Here is a 25,385-nt window from a genome sequence, read left to right on the forward strand (position 1 = left end):
TAGAGAGGAGAGATCATTCCTCTACGCTTGCTATAATCCCACCATCCCGCCCCAAAAAATATTTTCAAAATAGCATCCAAAAGAACATAGTGTACCTTGGAACACCTATTGTACCTTAGAACATGTTCCATGATACAATATGTGTGTGTGTTCCAAGGTACATGATGTAGCCCTTTCAGAAAAAAACATGCATTTCTTTTTATAGGATAGGTAGAACAAACATGAAACCTGTGCAGTAGTTAGCCCATTTACATACTAACTTAATGTAAATATTGAAGGAATCTTTTTTACCTGTGAGAACTACTAATATGCAAATTTGAAATCACTTTAAAAATACTTTGAAGTACCAAAATGCTTTACACTTAAATAACTTGGAACTGAAACCACAATGGATGCCACCAGACAAACTATGCTGCCCAGGGTGGCAAAGTAATGAACTCAACACAAGTAATCTAAAGAATGTTTGTTGTTTAAAGGGGCCTAACATCGAAGGTCATCGGCTAAAGAATGTTTACTAAGATAAAAGATAATGCAACTATTCCAAGGTACAACTCTCTCCCCTACAATGTCATGTATGTCATTTCTGAAATTACCAATTCAACTTGTGTCTGCTGTAACTCTTCTCTACTAAGTACCATTACATTGTGAAAGAGGACTTTCCTAGTTTTATCAACTATCTTACCACTAACATAATTTGTGAAAAAAATTGCATTTGGTATGTTCTGTTTCTAGACCTCTCATTTAACATTCAACTCTAGAGATCGGGATTACTCGGAGAAGAAAGGAGGTGGAAAGCAATATACAAGCATACATATAAAAATAATAATATTTAAATATTTACACATCTTTGTACATTACAGGAATTCCACATTTCATCTAAAACATTTAAGCTACTATCAAGAGGGTGGTTCTTGTTTCATTCTTTTCTTTGCAAATTCAAGGACTTCTTTATGTGAGTAAATATATTGTGCCAGTTGGTATACTCCTCCATAAGTGTCTGCACGTGTTCCCTTACACATCCGGAGTTGTGCCTCATCAAGGTTTGGATCACACTCCACAATATGAAAAACATGGACTAAATTAGGATCTGCTGCACGGAACACTGTTAAATTTTTAGCTGCAGCCACAAACTTATCAAAGAGATCAACGTCCTCTTTACCCCACCCTCGTATTGACGTGTCGAAACCTCCCACACGCTTTAAATCACTCTTATAAAGACTAGCAATACCAAAACCATACTGTCGCCAGTACCCCGTATCTCTGTTTATCAGGAAATGGTTAGGTGAACTCAGTAATCCAGACTCATTATATACAATGGAAGGATCAAATTCACTGTAAACTATAGGGAAATACACTTGCTTTCCTCGAATCGTGTTCGTTCGTATCCGATGTAAGGCACTAGATGTGAACACCATATCGACATCAACAAAAAACAAAAGATCCTCATCAGCACATTGAGATGCTCCAACTTCAAGAGCCATGGCACGAGCAAAAGTATCAAACACTGGTACAACTGTCAGACGAACTTTAGGGTATTCTTTCTGTAGTCTTCGCATTATACTAACAGTTTCATTAATACTATTTTCCTTATCGTTAGGAAATAATACAATAATGAGTGACACTTTCTCATCATTTTTTAAACATACTTCTTCAAACACTGAGATAAAACGTTTAAATGTTTCTAATCTTCCAGCTAATGGCAGTATGAAATTGATCAATTTGTCCTTGATACTGGGTGTCTTTTTTGACATGCGAGAACCCAAGATTAAAGGGAAGGATTCACCAATTTTAAGAAGTCCATTCTCAAATACATCTTTGAAGGAATTTTGGAAACCATTCTGGGCATCGGGAAAGTCTTCCATCGCCATCTCCCCTTCAGTCTCTGCTAAAGGCATTGAAACTTCTTCTCCATCCAAAACTTCTCGAATTTCAAGATCTGTAAAAGTAAGAGCAGTAGGTGAGTATATAATTTTACTGCAAGTCATACACAGAAAGGAACACACTAAAGGACAAATGCAATGACAGTTCGGTGTGGGGAGAGAGTAACAGAAAGAGAAGACAAGGACAAACATAGAAATATAAAAAGACACTCTCCACATCTTCACATCCTACTGTCTACCAGAGACTTATACACTCTCTCCTTTACATCCTTACTCATCATCATCATCATCATCATCATCAATGTCGCACTCCAGTTGCCCGGGTGTGGTTAAGAAGCCTCATCCACTGAGCAAGTTAGCCATGCAGTTACAGTCGCGCAGCTGTGAGCTTGCATCCTGGAGATAGTGGATTCGAATCCCACTGTCGGCAGCCCTGAAGATGGTTTTCCGTGGTTTCCCATTTTCACACCAGGCAAATGCTTAGGCTGTACCTTAATTAAGGCCACGACCGCTTCCTTTCCACTCCTAGGCCTTCCCTATACCATCTGTGTCCGTGCGACAAAGCAAATAGCAAGCCTCCTCCACTCCTTTCTGTCCTTCCACTCTTCCTGCTCCATTACTTCCACCATATCCAATCCAGCTTCTCTAATGTCCTTCCAAATCTGATCCATCCACCTTCTTCTCAGTCTTCCAACTGGTCTCTTTCCCTTAACTTCTCTTTCCAATTCCCTTCTTGCTACCCGTTCCTTTCCCATTCTTTTTACATGTCCAGACCATGTCAGTCTTGCTTTCTGTATCTTCTGTACTAACGGTTCTATATCTCCTCTCTGATTTTAATATTTTGAAATCTATATCTTCTTGTCTTTTTAATAGATGTTCTTAAAACTTTCATTTCTACTGCTTGGATCTTACTATCTTGTCTCTTATTAGTTACCAGCGTTTCTAGTCTGCATGTTACAACTAGTATGAAATACTGTTTATATAATCTTAATTTTGTTCTCTTGGGTACTTTCTCAAGCAGACCCGGCCAACAGCTGTAAACTGCAGATGATGATGGGTGCTTTGTCATCCCATAAAAGCTCTCTGACGATGATAAAATGTTGTACCTTTACTTAGTCTGTTATTAATTTCAAGGTTGATTTCATTACTTCCATTAATAATGCTACCCAGATATGTAAACTGTTATACATTCTCTAACCGTTCTCCGTCTATATTCACTTGGCTTCTCTTTTCTCTTTTCCCCAGTGCATGACTACAGTTTCATTTTTACTAATTACCATTCCAAACTCCTTCAGCTTTTGATTCCAAATGTCCAGTCTCCTTTGTACTTCCTTTTCTCCCTTTCCCCAAATCACTACATCATCTGCAAATACCAAAGCATTAACTTAATCAGTACTGATACTCTGTTTTACATGATGATTACAACCCCTAAATATCCTCATAACCATGTGAAGAGATCTGTAACCTTTCTAAACAACTTTTGAGTGTTGACTCGGTTAATGTAACTTTAAAGCTTTTCAGTCTGTCAAACACGTCTTATTATAACATGTATAACATACCTGTAAAAGAAAAAACACAATATTGAACAAAGAATGACATGGCGATTCCAGCAAATCATACTTTTTAAATTTTTTTAAATTGTTGAAAATTGTTTAGAAATGTATCAATATTTATGTTTAAATTCTGTTTATACTTTAATACTTGAAATTTAAAAACCTATTTTAATGAAATTCTCCAGTAGTGTTTCCTATTTCTAAACAATATTCATCAGTTTATAAAAAATAAATGAAAAACATTAGTGTGATTTGATAGAATCTGATGATGTTCTTTCAAGAATGAAACATGTAATTCTTTAAGAAAAAATAAGGTTCCTAGAAGGAAACCATAATTTAATTTCATCAATTGTAAATGTTAAAAACATTTAAGCTCTTTAACTCTTTAGGCTTTTTCAATCATGAAATAACCAGCGTTTCGCCCCAGTGAGACACCACCAGGGGCGAAGCATCAGGGGAGACAGGGTAGACAGCATGTACCCTTAACATTTTGTGAAAGAAATATTGTCTAGTTAATTCAATTACTTTTTAGAACATTAATTATTTCCAGATTCGTGACATGATTGTATTCCCCGCTTTACTTATTTTCGTCTCACTTCGGCAATGCTAGTGCTCGCGTTAGTTACACGAAGCACGTAGGCGAAAGTAGATGCTGTCCGTTCTGTGTATTTTCCCTTTGATTTTCAAAGGTTTCAGATAGAGCAACACTAACGCTACCTGTAGGTGCTGACTGTGGAACTAGGACTTTCCTATAGCGAGATGTCTCCGCCCAGTAGACAGACTTACCAGCGTCTCTTCTTGCTCTCATTGGCTAGTATTTGGATCTCTCTTATAAAGGTGCTCTTATTGGCTACCATCTTAGACATGCTTTTAATGTTATTAATTTGAATTTACTTTATTATAAGATGCGTCTAAAAATAAATTAATAATATTTAAATACGAAGTATAGTAAATTTACACCTAATAAATGAATGACAGCATCAAAACCCTTCAAGTATGTGCATTTTCTTGCCCGCCAATATTAGTTGCGGTATTATAACCCCAACAACTATTGGCTTCCAGTCTTAATAAGGTACTGCAGAGTACGCATACGGAAAAAATTGCTTAACTTGATGCTGTATATTCCGTTAAAGTCAGTTTCTAGTGAACGTGCTATGAGTGGATTCAAATGAATTAAAACGTATTTCTCTAGCTATAGAGAAGAAATTTCTGTGGAATCTTAGCAAAATGCCTGATTTCAAGACGAGAGTAATAGATATAGTTGCCGAAATGAAGGACAGGCGGATTAAACTCATTTACAAGAATATTGTTTAAGGTGACTTGTACGAACAACTATTTATTTCTTATTTCTCTTATTAAATCTACATAACAATGAAATATATTGCTATTTTTATTCTAAAAGTATGTTGTTATTTGACAACTCCCGCGGCCTATTTCGTCTATATTTAAAAATAAAGCAAGTGCACGTAGGCTTATAGGTTGTTATAGGGTTTGTCTTATTTTCAGAGTCATTAATATAATACTGAATACAGATGTATGCGTCGAAAACAAAATTCCATATAATAATATGATTAAAACAGTTTAAATAAAAGAAATCTCTGTCTACCCCCTTACTTAGTTCACGCTTCGCTACTGGACACCACTGCTAGCCTAACGTCTTGGAGGGGTGTAGCATTCCAACTGATGAACTCACTGTACACTGGGGCGAAATGCTGGTAATTTCACAATGGAAAAGGTCTAAAGACTTGAAGAGGTTAAATGTTTTTAACATTTGCAATTGTTGAAATTAAATTACGGTTTCCTTCTAAGAAGCTTGTTTTTCGATATAGGCCAAAGGCAGGCATTTATACAAGTGGAGGCACCTGCTTCCCCTAGTGCACTGTCACTGCACTGTTCTACATAGAAGGCCTGCAGTGGTGTCTCAACAGCACACTAGCACCAGCATCTTGGAAAGGTGTAGCATTCCAACTGATTAGCCCACTGCTACACTGGGGCAAAACGCCGGTAATTTTACGATTGGAAAAGCCTAAAGACTTAAAGAGCTTAAATGTAATTCTTTGTTTAATAGTGTGGGTGTTTTCCTGTTTTGTTACAGTTTTACGTGTGTTATAATAAGTGTTCGACAGACTAAAAAACTTTAAGGTTACAGTACATTTATTCAACATCATCATCATCATCATCATGAAGTAACCCTTGCAGCGTGCTTGGTGGGGTGGAGTTGAACGAGCTCTCACTAGCGTTGTCTCTCCATGTAGGTCCCTCTCTTTCTCTTCCCATCATCACTTTGCAATCCCTCCTCTACTCTCTATGTCTAACTTCAGTTGGTCCAGCCTTCATTTCCTTGGTCGTCCAACAGGTCTCCTTCCGATGATTGTCTGTTCCATATATAACATATGGTGTTCAAGTGCCTGGCATTCTCTTTACATGCCCAAATCATTCAAGTCTTGCAGACCTCAGTCTTTCTTCCGGAAGGTGCTCCACTCTCAAAGATGATCTGACATCCTCATTTCTCGCACGACCGTGCTGTGTTTCTTGTGTGGGAATACTCAGAAATTTCATTTCACAGGTCTGCAATTTACTATTTTTTGCTATTTGTTTTACGTCGCACCGACACAGATAGGTCTTACGGTGATGATGGGATAAGAACAGCCTAGGAATGGGAAGGAAGCGGCCATGGCCTTAATTAAGGTACAGCCTCAGCATTTGCCTGGTGTTCTCACCGTTCACCACCCTCTAGGTCCCCGGTACGACCTAGGGATGATGAGGTCAATAACCTTACCCACCAGGGTGAGAGTAGAAGAGAGAGGAAAAAGGACAGAGAGAGAGAGAGGAAGAGAGAGAGAGAGAGAGAGAGAGAGATAGATAGAGACCCTGGTGAGAAGGTTGCTAGCGTGTCCGCCCCAAAATGGGAGTTATAGCGAACACGAGGGAGAATGATGAGCACAAGAAGAACGACAACAAAGGTTCAAGCACAATAAAAAACAAGAAACCAAAGAAATAACCAAAGAATGAAGTTACCACACTTACCGGAAGCAGCGGAGGAAGACGACTTAAGGCCGTGGAAGTAAATACACAAGAAAATCGGTGACAGTGCTCCACCGAACGTGGCGAATGAAAACCAGCACTCAAAAAGGTTAAAGAATTTTAATTGAAGGGCAAATTGTAGGTAACAAACCAAATCATTAAGTTGATAAAACCTATGTTTATTTTAAGAAGTAAAGCCAAACTGTAAATAAATTCAACGTAAAGTTGAAAAGTGGAAAAGAAATTAACAATCAATAAAATAAATCAGAATATACCCAGGTATGGTTTAAAAGAAAGATTAATTCATTAGTAATTAACAATTAATGGTAAATAAATACTCTTTAACAGATAATAAATTGAAATTTTTATGAAAACAACAAAGAAAAGAAAAGGATGACCTCCGTACCTAATAAAATGTGATCAGAAAACAACGGAAAACCAATTGACTTCCTTACATAAATACTACCTTGAAATGAAAATGTGATCGATCACGGATAGTTGATTAATTAAAAAAAAAATATCATACTCAGTTAACAAGTTTTCAATAAAATGGATCTTCAACGCGGCCGCTTCTCATGACTACCAAAATTAAAAACGTTCAGTTTCCACCAAGGACAGTTTCCAAGACATATAGAATTTTACGTAAAAGTGTGAAAATGGGAAACCACGGAAAACCATCTTCAGGGCTGCTGACAGTGGGATTCGAACCCACTATCTACTGGATGCAAGCTCATAGCCGTGCACCTCTAACCGCATGGCCAACTCGCCCAGTGCAATTTATAAGGTCTCTAGTTCGCAACATGCAGATTTACAGGCCATATGTTAGTATGGAAATAAGATACAACTTATACAAGAACATCTTGGTTTGTAGGGATAACTTCTTGTCCCAGATCAGGGAACATATGAGGTTAGAGAATTTAGACCCATTGGCCACTCTTATTATGTACTTCTTGCCCTACTTCACTTGTTTGAGACTATGCTCCCAAGGTACTCAAATTCTTGTACTGTTGTAATGTATTTTCCATCAAGTTGTATTTGTCAACAGTTTTTGTTTTGCTTACTTTCATATGAAAATTACTGAACTTGGCTACCCATTTGTTGAGCTGGTCTTGTACCTCCTTTTCTGTCTCCCCCCAAATAGCAACAATACATTTATTGGCTGTCCAAACTACACCACTGTCATAAACCAGAGTAAGCTGAAAGAATAATATCACTTCTTCCTACAAATGCCAATTTCTGTATTTCCTCTGTATGACAGCTTACACATGTACATAAATGCAGGTTATAAATTATACAAAAGACAGCAACAGCCCCTACAACATTTGCTAGTGAACAGAGTGTAAATAATGAAGTCAAAAGACTGCAAGAAATCCTGTCCCTGATTATTGTTTGTTCTGAACAGGAAGTGATGTTTACAGAGTGGAGCTTCATAGAAAGTTATTACTGTGAATCAAAGAACATGTGGAAAGATTCCAGGAAACAGCATGTTTAGAAAACTGTACTTATTTTAAAGGAAATGATGTAACAAAAATAAACAACATCTCATTATCTCTGCTATCTTCAGCTCCAGCATGAGATTAAACAGTGGTCCTACAATCTCCTTTATCAAATAGCTTACTTTCAGCAGAGAAAGCCAATCTATGAAGAAGGCCTTGAATGAAGATTTGAAATTTATCTTTGTCCTTCAGTATGTTCAAGTCTGCCCTTGTTCTTTTCTGTTCTTGTACTCTCCATGAATATTAATTAATTCCAGTGATTTTCTTTTTGTAATTTTAAGATTACACTAACACATACAGGTGTTACCAGAGACTTATATGCTCTCTCCTTTACATCCTTACTACAATCCCTAAACCAGATCTCTGCACATGGTTATGAGGGTGTTTAGGGGTTATAGTAAGAATGTAAAGGAGCAGGCATATAAGTCTCTGGTAAGACCCCAGCTAGAGTACGGTTCCAGTGTATGGGACACTCACCAGAATTACTTGATTCGAGAACTGGAAAATATCCACAGAAAAGGAGCTCAATTTGTTCTGGGTGATTTCCAACAAAAGAGTAGTGTTACAAAAATGTTGCAAAGTTTGAGCTGGGAAGAACTGGGAGAAAGGAGACAAGCTGCTCGACTAAGCGGTATGTTCAAAAGCAATGAACGTATTTTCTTCTTTTATCGATTTTGGCCAGCTGTGGACCACGTAAATAACTCCTCATGATTTAAACTTTCTTTGGCGCCAGTACTCCTTCATCCTCCTGCTTGCTGCTTCTTTTCTTTCAGCCGTCCATTGTTGTTTCTTCTTGGTCACTGTTTCTGGCTCTAGGAAACCCTTAATGAGTGTAGCTTTTTTCTGAAGGTGGTTCTATTGCGGATGTCTTGCTGTGTGATGTTCATTTCCTGCAAATCCTTCTTCGTGTTAACAAACCATTTTTCATAAGAGCTGCCTTTCCTATTGTGCTTATTGAAGTGGTTAAAGATTTTCTTGGCAAGTCTGTGATCAGGCATTCTTGAAATATGTCCAAAAAATTTAACTCTTCGTTTTCGAATGACATCTGAAATCCTACTGCATGTTTTATATATTTCTTTGTTACTGCGTAATCGATATGTGTCAGTACATTTCTTTGGACCGAGGATTTTTCTTAGAATCTTTCTTTCCTTCTTCTCAATTTCTTCAATGTCTTTCCTGGTTGTTAATCCCAGGCATTCTGAAGCATACAAGCATTCTGGTTGAATTACTGCCTGATAGTGGTGTAGTTTTGTTTTTATTAAACGACCTGTTCAATACTTTACATCCACTTATGAGTGGTTACATAAATATATTAATACTTAATATTTTCAGGATATGTTTTACCCCTAATTTAGGGCATCTTCAGCCTAAAGTACAACTTTAAAAAGTTACACATAACATTAAAAGATTAGCCTTGTAGCCTAATTACTAAAAATACACTGATACATTAATAAAACATGTTATTGGAGCATTGTCTATGGTAATTCTAAAATTAATGAGTCCGAAATTAAAACTTCTTCTTATAAAATTATGTGGTTCTAATCAAATTGGTTCAAATAAAAATTGGCCTTTACTTCACCTAATGTGATATTGCGTATATTGCCAACAAAATAAAGGCGTTAACACAAGCACACAAAATTATGTCTTGCAAACAACATGTTCAGGGCCACTGTTAATGTCGTAAACATGAAGATATAAATGAGGAAACAGAAGAGTCAGTTGATTATCGTAGGATTTTGGCGGGGACGGTCCTGTACCGAACAGATCTTCAACCTAAAAACCATTCTCCAACTAAAACAAGTAAGGAGTATGAACATCGCTGTGGTTTTTGTCGACTTTAAAAAAGCTTATGATTCCATCGACCGCCAGACACTCTTCTCCGTACTGCAAGAACGAGGTGTCAATTACAACACACACACACTTATCCAACAGACTCTTACGGATACAACATCTAAGGTGCAGTTTAGGGGAGAACTATCTTGGAGTTTCAAGATAAAAACTGGAGTACGACAGGGTGATGGCCTCTCACCCATTCTGTTTAATCTAGTCCTTGATAAAGTCATCAAGAACTGAGAATGTACACTGAGGAATCTAGAAATCAAACCAGTTGCCATTGGAGCCAGGACCCAAAAGATTGAGATCAGGTGTCTAGCATTCGCAGATGACATTGCAATCCTAACCAACAACTCTAAGGATGCTGACATTGCTATCGAAGCCCTGCACGAGATAGCAGTGAAGGCAGGATTACACATATCGTACGACAAAACTAAGTACTTTGAGACTCGGCATTCCAGATACCCTCCTTTGACGACCATACATGGAACGATTGGGAGAGTAAATCGCTTCCGCTATCTTGGTGAATGGGTCCACCCCAATGGTAGAGACGGTACATCCATCTTAGAAAGATGTAACAAACTCAATGCAGCATACCAACTATCCCACAACCATTATAATAAGAGGTGCATTTTGAAAAATGCTAAGAAACAACAAAACTGTTGTCAGACCAAAGTTTTTGTACGCCTCAGAGACCCTTCTGATGAACAAAAAAGGCACCATGGATGATCTAGAGAAAGCCGAAAGACATATCCTCAGGAAAATTCATGGACCGAGATTGCTCCCAGATGGAACCTACAGACTTAAGTCGGACTCTGAGCTGTATCGACAGTTAGAATCAGCCAATACCAGCATGCAACGTATGAGGCTTAAGTTCTACGGACACCTACAACGAATGGACAGCAACAGGCTTACCAAGAAGATCTCTTTGATTAAAAGCTACAAGACTGGAACCTTGTGGCATAATGAAGTACAGAAGGACTTGGATTCGGGCTGGGATTTCAGACATTGATATAGAAGATCGTTCCAAATTTTGTGCTATGGTACAGTCTTGGACTGCACCACCTACAGTTCCTAAAAGTTGGAAGCTCCTTTCACAGGAGAGAAAGGAGAAATTATCAGCAGGGCTCAAGAGATATTGGGAATGAAGAAGAGCATTGAGGAAGAACTAGTCATCAGCGCTCCTTGGTGGGCTTAAATCAATCATAATTGCACCAAGGATTGGCAACGATATGGAAGTAAGGAAGGTGCGGGCTTTAAGACCGAAGGCTGAATACCAGTAACGAGCAAGGGAAGCGATAACACGGTCAGCGAAAACCGAGTCGTGTACAATGCTGAACATTTATTACAGTAGTAAGTGCAAACAAGAATAAAATTCGTATTCATTGGGGGACCTGCCCTCCGACAATTCAAACACTACAATTCTCGACTCTTAGCAATTACAGGGGCCTTAGGCCACATACCGATTCAACTATCATGAGGGCTACACTCATTTTACCAAGAAATCGAGGCTCAGCCTCGGGAACAATGTCCTTTAGTGACAACATACTGAATTACTTAAAAACCAAGTTAACACATTAGCCTTTTCAGAAATAACCCCTCTTACTATTTACTGAGGCCCTTAGCCTCTACTGACAAGAAAACAAATATGTTACATTCTGAATATTAAACAACTCCCTCCCTAAGCCTGAAGTTGGTTGACAAGCATTTCTCCTACCTCCACGCTCATGGCTAGGCGACTTGCTCGCTCCAAGCGCTGAACCAAGTTCTCTCAGAACTACACAGTACCGTGCCCTCCCTCTGCAGGGGAGAGGAGGGGCAAGGTGGAGAGACAACGCGACAAGTGCGCAGGGCGGAGGTAGGCTTGCCAACATAATATGGAAGGTGCCACCAGGGCGGAAATAATTTTCGCTTTTCCCTGGGGCCATAAGGGGGATGGGGCAACCTTTGTATTTTATTAAGATACAAGGAGAAAACATACTAACTACAAATATAAAATATACGCAGATCGATCTGTATAAATTGAAGATTTAAAAGAATACGGCGAAGGAGAGTACCTCTTGGTACAATAATAATAACAGGGAACCTTTTCCAAGAGATACCAGTAGTATTCTGGAATAATGTTCTGTGTTTTATGTATGCTGTTACACATTATCTTCCGTTGTGTTAGTAACCGCCATTCTGTTGGCATTATTACATTATTATTAGCTGCGGCAGACCAGAAGAAAACAACGGGTGATCAGCTGCCTGTCTCCACCAAGGTAGGTCAATGTATACCGGGCTCCCTCATTTAAGTCAATTAATTGTAGTTCAGAATTATTAAAACGTGCAGAATACTTTTTTTTCTATACCAGGGCACAATGCAAATGTAGAAAGACTATTTTGATTGATCTCAGCACAATGGATTGATAATAGGAACCATTTCAAACTAGAATATGTGAAAATCCTCTTAATGGTTTAATAAAATCTAAAGGAATTTCCATATATCTTTTTATAACTAAATGTGAGACATTCCAAAACTCCTGAACTGAATCTTTAGAAAAGTTCCAATAAGGTGTATAAATTAGTTTCCTGTGTTGTAAGGATTTACTGTATAATATGGAGATGGATACATTTTGTTTATGTATGTGAAAATTAGAATATATGTCTAAATTCAAACTCTCAATGGAAGATTTTTGTTTCCTCTTATATCTGGCATTTTCCTTCTTTTTATCTATTTGCATCTGATCACCCTACCGAGAGGTATGCAGTCGAGTACGTGATAGGAGGGATATAATAAGCCTCGAAGGGCAGAACGAAAAGAAGGTGGAAGTCTATAGAAACGAGGGAGTGGAGCAATAGCAGTGAAAAATTTTAAAAGGAAACAGAGGTCTATTATTTTCATAACAGAAAACTCAGAAGAATGCTGGGAATGGAAGCGATATGGCTGGAAGAGGAGTCTCACCTAGTAATCACTCTCTCCACTCAACTCTGAATCCTCTGTAGTTTTATTATATATTCATCAGGCACAGGATGCCAGGCTAATAGGCTATACAAGAATACTATTCTTTCAAGACAAAGCTAAGTCACTCTCAAAGCATTTGACCTCCACTCCTGCAAGCCCTTTTGTACAAAGCCAAGAATACTGCTAGCCTTACTTCTAACCTCTGCTAACTGTATGTTCCATTTGAGGTCTGATGTGATGATAATCTTCAAATATATACATATAATGCAGGGCCCTATTCTTTAAATTGTAGCTTGTGACAATGGGGTTATGGGATCTTGTTAGCATGATACTTTCCTTTACAACAATAATCACCACCACTACCGCCAATGAACTTAAAAAGAACACAAAGTTTTCTCAATTGATTTTACTCCGAAAACCATAAAAGTAGTTAGTGGGACATTAAGCAAATAACATTTGATTATAAACCTTTGTTTCCTGAGATGTATGAGCCACAATGTATTGTAGAAATCTTTCAACTAATTCTCGGGGGCTGATGCTGATTCCTCCACGTGGTGTCCCTACATAGGTACAGGTAACTGTGTTGCCTGTACTGAACTGAATGTCAGCTCTTGGTTGCCACACTATCACTTGTGATCTCCTGGCTAATGGTACACGAAACTAACGATACTATTCCAAGCTGGCATTGGAAAATAATGTTGATATAATATGCATTCAGAAAACTCCTGCCTCTGATCAATCTCAGCTTCATTTGAGAGGAGGTGTGCTGCACGTACCATTTCAACCACACACCAGCCCTCCTGCCAGTCTTAAATTTCTGACAGTACAGGGAATTGAACCCAGGCCCCGAGGATGGCAGCTAATAACATTAACTGTTAAGCTACAGAGGCGGACACAGAGATAGTGATCAGTGTGGAGAAAAACGTATAGAGTGTGCAGAGCTTTGTAACATGCAACTGATTTTTTTTTCTTTTTTTCTAGGAGCTTTACGTCGCACCGACACAGATAGGTCTTATGGCAACGATGGGATAGGAAAGGCCTAGGAGTTGGAAGGAATCGGCCGTGGCCTTAATTAAGGTACAGCCCCAGCATTTGCCTGGTGTGAAAATGGGAAACCACGGAAAACCATCTTCAGGGCTGCCGATAGTGGGATTCGAACCTACTATCTCCCGGATGCAAGCTCACAGCCGCACGCCTCTATGCGTTGATTTTCAATCCAAAAGACAAACTTACATTCAAGTCAGGAAGATGGGACTCAGAAACCAATCCTGACTTGTGCTTTGCTTCATATGATCAACAGGGATCCAGTTTTCCTGTGTTTCGTGAAGTTCTTATGAACAATCCACATAGTTAACATCGACCTGTCCTTCTGGAAATTGGAATGCAGATTCCCATTATAAGATCTTCACCACTCCCTCGTTGGAAGTTTACTACAGCTAGCTGGGAGAGCTACTCAGCTGATCTTGACAGTACCATACGATGGGTTCCACCTGAGGTTAGTAACTACTCTAGGTTTGTGAAAGCTGTCCTAGCTTGTGCTAAAAGACATATTACCGGGCGAGTTGGCCGTGCGCATAGAGGCGCGCGGCTGTGAGCTTGCATCCGGGAGATAGTAGGTTCGAATCCCACTATCGGCAGCCCTGAAGATGGTTTTCCATGGTTTCCCATTTTCACACCAGGCAAATGCTGGGGCTGTACCTTAATTAAGGCCACGGCCGCTTCCTTCCAACTCCTAGGCCTTTCCTATCCCATCGTCGCCATAAGACCTATCTGTGTCGGCGTGACGTAAAGCCCCTAGCAAAAAAAAAAAAAAAAGACATATTCCCTGTGGAATGAGAAAGGACTTTATTCCAGGCTGGGATGAGGCTTGTGAAGTACTTTATGAGAATTTTCAGAGGAGTGGTGAAAAAGATGTAGCTGACGAGCTCCTTCATAAACTAAGTGAAGCTAGACAAAACAGATGGAAGGAAACCATGGAAACACTGGACTTCAGACACTCAAGTAGAAAAGCTTGGAGCCTTCTAAAGAAGCTAGGAAGAATACCTCACAGTCCCCAGCTGAAACCAGAGCTTTCACCTAATCATATTGTCAGTCATATGAGTTTGTACTTAAAATAGATACAAATTTTTTAATGTTCCACCTTCTCAATACTAAAAATCTACTTGCTCTGACCAACACATACTGAGACAAGTTTTGAAAAGCAATTAAAGAGTGGAGCAGTGTTTATTGATCTAACAGCTGCCTACGATACAGTGTGGAGAGAAGGTATTTGGTATAAGTTCTTTAAGCTGACAAAGTGTAGTCAAATGCCGTGTCTGATTAACAATATGCTCTCAAATAGAATTATCCAGGTAGTCGTGCATACAAATCACAGCAAAATAAAGGTACTAACGACAGTCTACCGCAAGGATCTGTTCTTTCTCCATTACTGTTTAACCTGTATCTTGCAGACATACCTGTCACAAGCTCTCGTCAATTTGCTTATGCCGACAATCTGGCAATAATTACTCAGCATGTGGATGCTAATGTGATAGAGAGAACTTTAAATGCAGACTTGGATGTTCTGTGCACATACTTCAAAACGTGGTGCTTGAAACCAAGCGCTAGTAAAACAGAAACCTGCTCCTTCCATTTAAATAACTGGCAAGTGAATATCACCTTGAAAGCGTCACTTAATGGAAATCTTCTCCCTCACAATGCCAAACCCAAATACCTTAGAGTTACTCTCGGCCGAATACTATCATCTAACCAACCTAGCAGCCAAATTAAGGACATGCAACATCATCCACAAACTTGCTGGCTCCACATGGGGAGCTTCTGCACCTACTTTGCATACTTCAGCTACAGCGCTGGTGATTTCCACAGCTGAGTACTGTTCTTCAGTTTGGATCAACAGCTCTCATGCTAAAAAGGTCCTGAATGAAACAATGAATGTTATAAGTGGCACAGTAAAATCTACTCCTCTATTCTGGTTGCTGGTGCTCAGCCACATAGAATCTCCTAGAATTAGAAGATTGAATAACTTGGTTAGAGAATACAACAAGATATTTACCAATCCTGATCTCCCCATCCATGCAGATGTTAACATCAGATTTAGCTGCCTCAAATCAAGATCTCCTTCTATTCAAACAGCACAGGAACTTGCTAGGAGGGATTTCAATCCAAAAGCTGATTGGCAATAAAAGTGGAACAGCATAGCTCCAACTCAATGGCAGACATTGTTCAATTGTAAGAATCTTCCAGCTGGCTTTGATTTTCCCCGCAAGACATAGGTAGCCCTCAACAGAGTCTGTACTAACCATGGGAAATGCGGATCAATGCTGTTTAAGTGGGGTATGAGATCTTCCCTAGCCTGTGACTGTGGTGCTGTTAAGCAGACTATCGACCATATTGTTATCGAATGCATTGGAAGGGCATTTGTTGGATCCATCCAGGACTTTGTGGTGGTTTCTACTGAGGCCACATGATGGATAGAAAATTTAGATCTAACTCTTTGAACCCTTTTGCTTGCATGATTGTTTTTGCTGTTTTACAATGTGTATATTTTGTAATTATGTATATAATACTAATTGTGCTTACTGTTCATGTATATTGTTTTGTGTACATTACCATATGCTAATAATAATAATAATAATAATAATAATAATAATAATAATAATAATAATAATAATAATAATAACTAATTCTCATACTGTACTGTATTCTTCAATCCATTGATTATCACCCTCAATAATTCAGATATACCTGGGTTGAGAATAATAATTTTCCTCTCTATTTTATTTTATCTTTCCACCACTCTTCATCCATTATGGATTTGAGTGTAGGTTTTCCAGTCTTACTAGGACCATTCTTCCTTTAATTAAAAATTCCTAAAGGGAATATTTACAGCCACTGAGGTCCCTAAATTTGTTAAATTCTGAATATGAAGGATCGACAGGAAGAACATGCTAAGTTACATTTTACTAATTTTACAGGAATGCATTATTAAAACTTTGTAACACCATGTTCTTCCCTTGTGTATGATTGTTATAATTGGTAATATCTAAGAACTTAACAAGATTCCTTCCTTTTATTGAACACAGGACTGAAACTACATTCTTAGAGCATACTTAGCATGATCTTCCCATGGACTCTTTCCTTTCTTACTTAAAAAGTCTCTTCAGCACAGTAAACAATAACATCCAATATGGTATTAACAGCGACTCACCTCCAAACTGCTGCTGAAGATAGACATGCCTTCGAACTGGCACAGTCATCTTCCGACCACGATACTTCTTATACACTAGTAACATATCCAGGATATAGTCAGCACCGTAGAGAGGATTCAGTCTGTGGTAACCATACAGTATATCACGATACTCGATTACACGGCCACGCTGCTTGGAGTACATGTTGATCATATCCATCACCTGAAATAAGATCTCATCAGTTATCTGTAGGTGAACAACTTTCTACTTGCAATTGATTTCTGTTGCATGTGAGGAAGAATAAAGATCAAAAATACTTTGCTTCAACTGGAAATCAGGCATCTGTGAGTTGGTTGCAAAACTTCCCCCATGTCATTTCCTCTCCTCCTGGGGTCTTACAGAATTAAATTATTTACACAGAAGAAATAATAGCATGTCCTGTCATAAGGTAAATTGTGCGCTCTAAACCACTCCAAAACATAAATTTATTTCTGAATTTTCCAGTAACTTAATTTTTTTTACCAATTCTAGATTCTAAGACTGACATCACAGAAAAATGAACATAAAAAGTTTTTTTGATATATTTTTGAGGAAAATAGAAAGGTTTGTTTGTTTGGAGCTTCATTTTAGTATTTTGTATTTTTTTCTGTGTTTGCAATTTTTTCTTACACTGTAAGTATTGCTGTAAAAAAAATTGTTAACCCCCTAAGTGGGTATTAAATTTGCCACAAGTGAGACCTGCCCTGGCTACATTTTTTCCCACTTTGTATTATTTAAATATTTCCTGCATAAATTTGTATACAGTTAGTTTAATGTAATGTGATAGTGATTATTATACTTCATTAATGGGTTAGTAACATGATTTATGTTATTAACCGTTATGTATCCAGATGATTACAGGATTTCTGGAATGTTATCTGTGAGATTTAGATGAAAGTAAGATCATCTACGAATGCAATGAAGTATTCTTCAAGACTATGTACATCACTATAAACTACAGTTATCGTATTTACCCCTGTAAAAGCAAATCTTGGTCTTATGACACCATTTGCAATGAACTGAGGCAGCTGTCACATTCTGAACATCTTCCTTGTCATTTGGTTTGTCTGGTACCACTTCAGACTCACTTTCAGGATCACGTTTACTGTCCTTATTCTTCAGTATACACACACTCATCATCACCCTCCACTTTTAGAACTGTCAAAATACCCGCACAATCAAGCTGACCTACTTATCGTTAGGAAGGCATACTCCTCAACATAAATGACTGCACGGGAGCATCGTGTAAGGTGCCAAAACAAATACATAGGAAGCAGTGACAGCTATATAAAACAATACACAGCTTAATTTTGTGGAAAACAAATCAACTAATAGGGTAGACTCCATGGTGACATCATATGCTATCGCCCCTTAGAGAAATGCGCGAAAAATTGTATGATCAACTTAAGCCATCATTCCCACCATAGAAGCCAAGCATGAAAGTGTCTAAAGATATCATACCCATTAAAGAGATTAAAGGGATTAAAGGAATTAAATGCAATAAACAACAAAATTAAAAAAGCATTGTTTAACAAAATACCTGTGGTCTGATAGATAGCTCAGTTCCAGTTGAGGTTTAATTCATTAGTTGATTTTAAAAATTTCAGTTATGAAATAATTTTCAAAAGTGAGGTGGCTATAACACATGTTATTTAATAAAAGTACTGGAAAAATCAATCAATCAATTAATCAATCAATCAATCAATCAATCAATCAATCAATCAATCAATCAATCACTGCTGATTTTCATTTAGGGCTGTTTCCCAGGTGGCAGATTCCCTATCAACTGTCTTTTCTTAAATTATTTCAATATCTATAATAGAATAATGTTGCTTTCTGTTTCCCACATTCATGAGCACTGGCATTGCCTGCGGATAAAATGCAACTATGCCTTCAAAAAAATCAGTGGACACAAGAGAGCAAAATAACATTACAGATTTCTTTCAAGTAAATTTAGTTTCATTTAGTTACTGTCATTAAACAAACATTATAAGCCTAATATGTTTAAAAATATTGTTTAATCCTATGCAAAGTTTGGGGTGGGAAGACTTGGGAGAAAGGAGACGAGCTGCTCGACTAAGTGGTATGTTCTGGGCTGTCAGTGGAGAGATGGCGTGGAATGACACCAGTAGACAAATATGTTTGAGTGATGTCTTTAAAAGTAGGAAATCCCATCGTCGCCATAAGACCTATCTGTGTCGGTGCGACGTAAAGCCCCTAGCAAAAAAAAAAAAAAAAGTAGGAAAGATCACAATATGAAAATAAAGCTAGAATTCAAGAGGACAAATTAGGGCAAATATTCGTTTATAGGTAAGGGAGTTAGGGATTGGAATAACTTAGCAAGGGAGATGTTCAATAAATTTCCAATTTCTTTGCGATCGTTTAAGAAAAGGCTAGGAAAACAACAGATAGGGAATATGCCACCTGGGTGACTGCCCTAAATGCAGATTGATTGATTGATTGATTGATTGATTGATTGATTGATTGATTGATTGATAAGTTAATTTTATTGGTGTTATAGTTTTTAATAGTTTAATGATAGAACGTGCGTTTTTCAAAAGTTTACTTCAATGAATGACTGTGTAATAAAGTAAAAACTACAGCTATTGGACCATGAACTGGGTGTAATATTTCATATCATGGCAGATAATCACGTTTGTATGTATGTACTGTACACTTACATTATTTCTCCGTGTTTAAATAATTTGTAATGCCATTCATTACTGTCACCAAACAAACATCATAAGCCTAATATGTTTCATAATATTGTTTTATCCTATGCAGATATACGAGAATTGAAAACAAGAGATGCATAATGGGTCTAGCCTACAAGTCTGTTATTCCCCACTCAGTTGGTCGCCATGATGTCAGACAGAGCGCTTAGCCAGTATTCCTATGTGGGGAGTATATTCGGAGTTGAAGATGCCATTACTACAAAACAAATTAATGAGAAATTGTTCTTCACAGTCAAACCTGTAAAGTGGTCGTTAATCTCTACCAATTTATGAAGAAACAAGCTGTGCTTGATGCTCCATTCAAACTAAACTCACATTAATATGAGTAGCCAAGGCAATCCATCTGGTGAATAAAGAATGAACTACAAAGTGTCCAGGCAGGTGAATCCTCATCATTTTCAACACCTCACAAAGAAAGTCCCAGAAGATCTTGGAAGACTACTTTAGACTATTTTAATGGGCAAATCATTCACCCTGTGGTAAATAACTTCTACATTACAGTTAATTAAAGATAATTCATGCAAAATTACAGATTTCAACAATTTCAAAGAAAGCATAAACACACTCCATAAAATTCTTTGCATTCTAGGTTAAGGTAGAAGAATGCAGGAAATAACTAAATACTACTCCAGGAACAAAGCAGTATGAGAGCTAAACGAATTGCTTACTTATGAAGTATCCAAAAGTGCAGGAATGAGTGCCATCTGATTGTCTACATGAACGTGACGTACTTTCACACTTCTTACATAGCACCATATGGATGGAATGGCAAGACCTGTTTCACCTGCTTAAGAAGGAAACAGAGTGATCATCACCCATACCGGTGGCAAGGGTGGTTTTTTAGTAAATGCCTACATAACATTTACATCTGGCCAGAAAACAGGAGGTTATCACAATGGAATGGACTGCGCAAATTATGAAAAGTGACTCGGGAAGAGATTAATACCTAATTTACAATCCTCATACTGTTATAGATAACGCTCATTACCACAACAAGCAGCTAATTCATGCTCTCACATCAAACTCCACAGGAAGAGAAATGATGCCTAGTTAGCAGGAAAGGGAATTCCTTTGCATGAGGACATGCCGAGACCCCAGTTATATTTGTTAATTAAAATCAACAAACCATTCCAGTGCACTCATAAAATAGACAGTATTTTAGCCCAGCATGGTTGTACCATATTATGTCTTCTTTCCCACCATCCAGAATTGAATCCTACTGAACCGATCTGAGCAAGATTCAAGAACAGCATTTCTGAACATAATGTGACATTCAGATTGGATGCATTATTAAAACTTATGAATGAACAAACTGATTCCATTACAAAAAACGACTAAAATGCTGTGAGCATGTAGGAATTTTTTTTTTGCTAGGGGCTTTATGTCGCACCGACACAGATAGGTCTTATGGCGACGATGGGATAGGAAAGGCCTAGGAGTTGGAAGGAAGTGGCCGTGGCCTTAATTAAGGTACAGCCCCAGCATTTGCCTGGTGTGAAAATGGGAAACCACGGAAAACCATCTTCAGGGCTGCCGATAGTGGAATTCGAACCTACTATCTCCCGGATGCAAGCTCACAGCCGCGCGCCTCTACGCTGTAGGAAAATTAAAGATCAAGTGATGGTTTAGTGGACCAAGTGCAGGATATGATAATAGGAAGTGAAATGAACTCTAATAGTGACAGTGATGGAAGCAATATGGACACAACAACTACGTAGATAATAAGTCAATCGACATTGACAGCAAAAGTGAAATGGACACTGCCATGAGAAATGAAGAAAAATCGGGAGGGACATGTGACAGTGATTGATCCACAGTTTCTGCCGAGCAATTAACATATTGTGTTATGTGGAATATGTCCGACTCGTTGGCTGAATGGTCAGCGTACTGGCCTTCGGTTCAGAGGGTCCCGGTCGGGTCGAGGATTTTAACCTTCATTGGTTAATTCCAATGTCCCGGGGGCTGGGTGTTTGTGCTGTCCCCAACATCCCTGCAACTCACACACCACACATAACACTATCCTCCACCACAATAACACGCAGTTACCTACGTATGGCAGATGCCGCCCACCCTCATCGGAGGGTCTGCCATACAAGGGCTGCACTCGGCTAGAAATAGCCACACGAAATTATTATTATTATGTGGAATATGCAATTGTGTGTGTAATTATTGGAAGGAGCTGAGAATGTCTTCCTAACAGTAAATGAAATGGTGTATGGCTTTTAGTGCCGGGAGTGTCCGAGGACATGTTCGACTCGCCAAGTGCAGGTCTTTCTACTTGACGCCCGTAGGCGACCTGTGCGTCGTGATGAGGATGAAATGATGATGAAGACAACACATACACCCAGCCCCCTTGCCAGAGAAATTAACCAATGTTGGTTAAAATTCCCAACCCTGCCGGGAATCGAACCCGGGACCCCTGTGACCAAAGGCCAGTGCGCTAACCATTTAGCTATGGAGCCGGACTTCCTAACAGTGATGTTATAGTTTATGGTAAGGTTAGATGTTTCACATATGCCTTGTTAAAAATCCTCGCTTACACTCTCCTATAGATGGTCGTATCACCTGTCACAATGTGCTTGTACCTTTTCACTGCATTGCTCTTCCCCGTAGCACTATTCCCCTCCCTCCCCGCCCCCGCTCCCTCTTGGAGTGCTGTGCCAGCATACAGCGAGCCACCTGGTGACGAATGAACATACCACTACAGCTCCAACAGTAATGCATTCTTAAATTCAAACGCTTATTATTGTAGAAGTCTTCCTCGTGAACGGTTGAGATTTCCTTCTGAAGATGCGGTGTAAAGTTCTCTGCAAAACGTAAAGAGTTTCACCTTGTTTTCTTGATGCAGCATAAGCTCAAAAGCCCATATCATGTCTATATGTGGGATTTTGTCTGCATCCACTACAAGTTCATCGGGGTGTATTCCATATGGTGGCATATATGTCTGAAACTGCAAAACCTAAGAAACTCCAAGAAAAGGGTAAAATATTGAATGAAAAACCCAACAGAATGGGTAATTAACAAACAAAAGTTGTGCATAAACAGTGGAATGTTGTAAACCATATAACAGAAAAGTAACACAGTGGTTTCAGAAAAATTAATGTGAACTTTTAGAGAACTGCTAAAGTCAATGATCAAATGAAAATGTTGAAATATATACCACCCAACTATTATGATTTTTATCTTGTACATGCTGGTGCTGATGTTGTAGAATGTGAAATTATGGAAATTAAGTAGTTAATTTGGTATGGTAAATAAAGAAGGATTCATTATTATTCCATTTTTCACTTCCATTTTTTAAACTAAACAGCATGAAAACAGAGAAACTACTAAAGCCAAGGGATCAAGAATACACAGGCAAATTTTAAGCACCTTGTTTTACAAACCCTGCAAAATGAAGTCTTAATGTTGAAACTCAGCCGAGCTATGGAAAGGAACTAAAAATGTAATTTTACTCAAATTGAACTTTGGTTGCTGGGATTATTTTTAGTGCAATTATTACCACTATTCATGATGTCATTAATTTTTTTATGAGTATACAACATATCACATCACAAAACTCTCACCTCTCTGACCACATCGTCAAGACCCTCCTTCAGTGGAGTTTCAAGGCGTCGTCGAGGATTCGAATTGGTGTCAGAGAAGAGGGATCTTGAGATGAAATCCCACTTGAGTACTTCTTCTTCTGTACTTGGAAGGAACTTGTTAAGCCCTGGTTCAATACCTGGAAAATTAACCACATTTATTTACTATACAGCATGAATTAAGGACAGTGAAACCAAACATTATGGAACACCCATACAAGTATGTACAGGAATGAATGAATGAATGAATAAATAAATAAATAAATAAATAAATAAATAAATAAATAAATAAATAAATAAATAAATAAATAAATAAATAAATAAATAAATAAATAGACCAGGCAAACCAAATGACAAAGAATATCCATAATAAAAAGTCTATGAGTATAGGGGCCAAGTTCTGACACTATAACACAGTTGTAAAACCTAAGGGATTATATGCGTCTGAAACTTTGACCTTAAGTAGTAAAGGTCAAGCTGACTGGCTGGAACATAGAGAGCGCAGGATACTAAGAAAAATCCTAGGTGATAGGTGGGTTGATGGACAGTGGCGAATGAGATCAAATGAGGATTTGTACAGCAAGACAGAACCTCTCACAGCATCAATTAAGAAGACGGCTATTACTTTACGGTCGTCTCTTAAGGATGATTGATGATCGACTAACAAAAAGAATATGGAATTTTATTCAATCCAAGGCAACAAGTCCGAGACGGTTCCAGGAATGCAAAAAAGATCTGAGGCAGATTGGTATTTCAGACCAAAAAATTCATGACAGGAATGCATTCAGAAGATTGGTGAACAACTATCAAGGTTTCAAAATGGCATCAACTTCCAGAAAACGGAAAGGACCTTTGTCTGAAGAGCATAAACAGGCACTCGTCGCTGGGGTCAGAAAATACTGCCAGGAAGTCAAAGGCGGAACAAGAACAAGACACTAAAATGAAGTTGGTTGTTACCACGCAGTCCATAGAGGCACAACTCGATGTATAAAAAATTAAAAAATAAAAATAAATAACAAAACAGAGTTCATCACCAACATCAGAGATGCACCCAACTCAATCCCACATGAGGATACAGTAATAAAGAAGACTAATTGCCTACAAATACCTTGGACAATGGATAACATCAAATGTTAGTGAGGATGTAGCCATGAAAACCAGATGTACCAAACTGGAGAGAGCTTTTCATCTCTGTAAGAACATTTACAAGTCCAAATTCCTTTCCCTTTGCCTCAAACTTTGCCACTATGAAATTAAATTAAATTAAAATAAATTAAATGCTCACATGTTTAAATAATCAACAAAAAATATGACAATCATACTCTTGACAGTGCTCATTTGCCTTTCAAACGACACGCGCCCCTGTATGCCTCAGAATGCTTGAACATGGTCAAAAAGGGACAACTCAGGAATTTGGAACTGATAGAATGAAAGATCATGAGAAAAATCATGGGCCCCATGAAAGAGAGAGGTGAATACAAAATCAGGCATAACAATGAGCTTTACCAACATTCAGAGAGCATAACATCAGCCATGAAAAAGAGGAGACTTATCTTCTACGGTCATATAGTCAGAATGGACAACAAAAGACTACCTCAAGAATCTTCAACACCCTTTCTAGAGGGAAGGGGTCAGATGCTGACTGGACGGAACTATGTCAAAAAGACCTAGAATTTTTAAAAATTGATCTCAAGGATATATTCAGCAGGGATAAATTTAGAATGCTGATCAGAACATCTGACACTGTCCAGTCACTGACAGCTAAGACACTGCATCCTGAAGTGGGAGTGAAGTGGACTCAGGAAAGGAAAGCAACCCACAGTACAAAGATGAAGAAATACTGGGCTAAGAAGATATCTCACCAGGGTCAGGAACGACGTGGTCCAAGGGGCTTCTATAAAAGAAATAAATAAATAAATAAATTAAAAGGAATCTAAAAACCTGAATTAAGAAAGAATAACAGAAGAATATTAAAATACTTAAGGGATTTTGGAATATTTACATGTAATTTCAAGTTACTGGGTCTACAAAGCTATGTCAGTTTCTAATGTAGTTGAGGGCAGCCTGTGCCACATCATGGAAATCTTTCAGGTTCCCAGGATAGGCTCAT

The 25,385-nt window shown here is 38.3% G+C and overlaps 1 protein-coding gene across 1 annotated transcript in view; it reads right to left on the reverse strand.

The window, feature by feature from the left end:
- Positions 1–810: 810 nt before the first annotated feature.
- Chsy (Chondroitin sulfate synthase) overlaps positions 811–25,385 on the reverse strand; it is a 424,023-nt gene continuing 399,448 nt past the window's right edge. The window contains exons 5-7 of the mRNA XM_067154155.2: positions 23,258–23,415; positions 16,938–17,139; positions 811–1,936 (exon numbers count right to left, since the gene is read on the reverse strand). Of these exons, the coding sequence (XP_067010256.1) occupies positions 897–1,936; positions 16,938–17,139; positions 23,258–23,415 (1,400 nt within the window). The 3' untranslated portion in view covers positions 811–896. The remainder of the gene's footprint in view (positions 1,937–16,937; positions 17,140–23,257; positions 23,416–25,385) is intronic.

This window comes from Anabrus simplex, chromosome 1 (assembly GCF_040414725.1).
Source record: "Anabrus simplex isolate iqAnaSimp1 chromosome 1, ASM4041472v1, whole genome shotgun sequence".
In the NCBI taxonomy this organism is placed as follows: domain Eukaryota; kingdom Metazoa; phylum Arthropoda; class Insecta; order Orthoptera; family Tettigoniidae; genus Anabrus; species Anabrus simplex.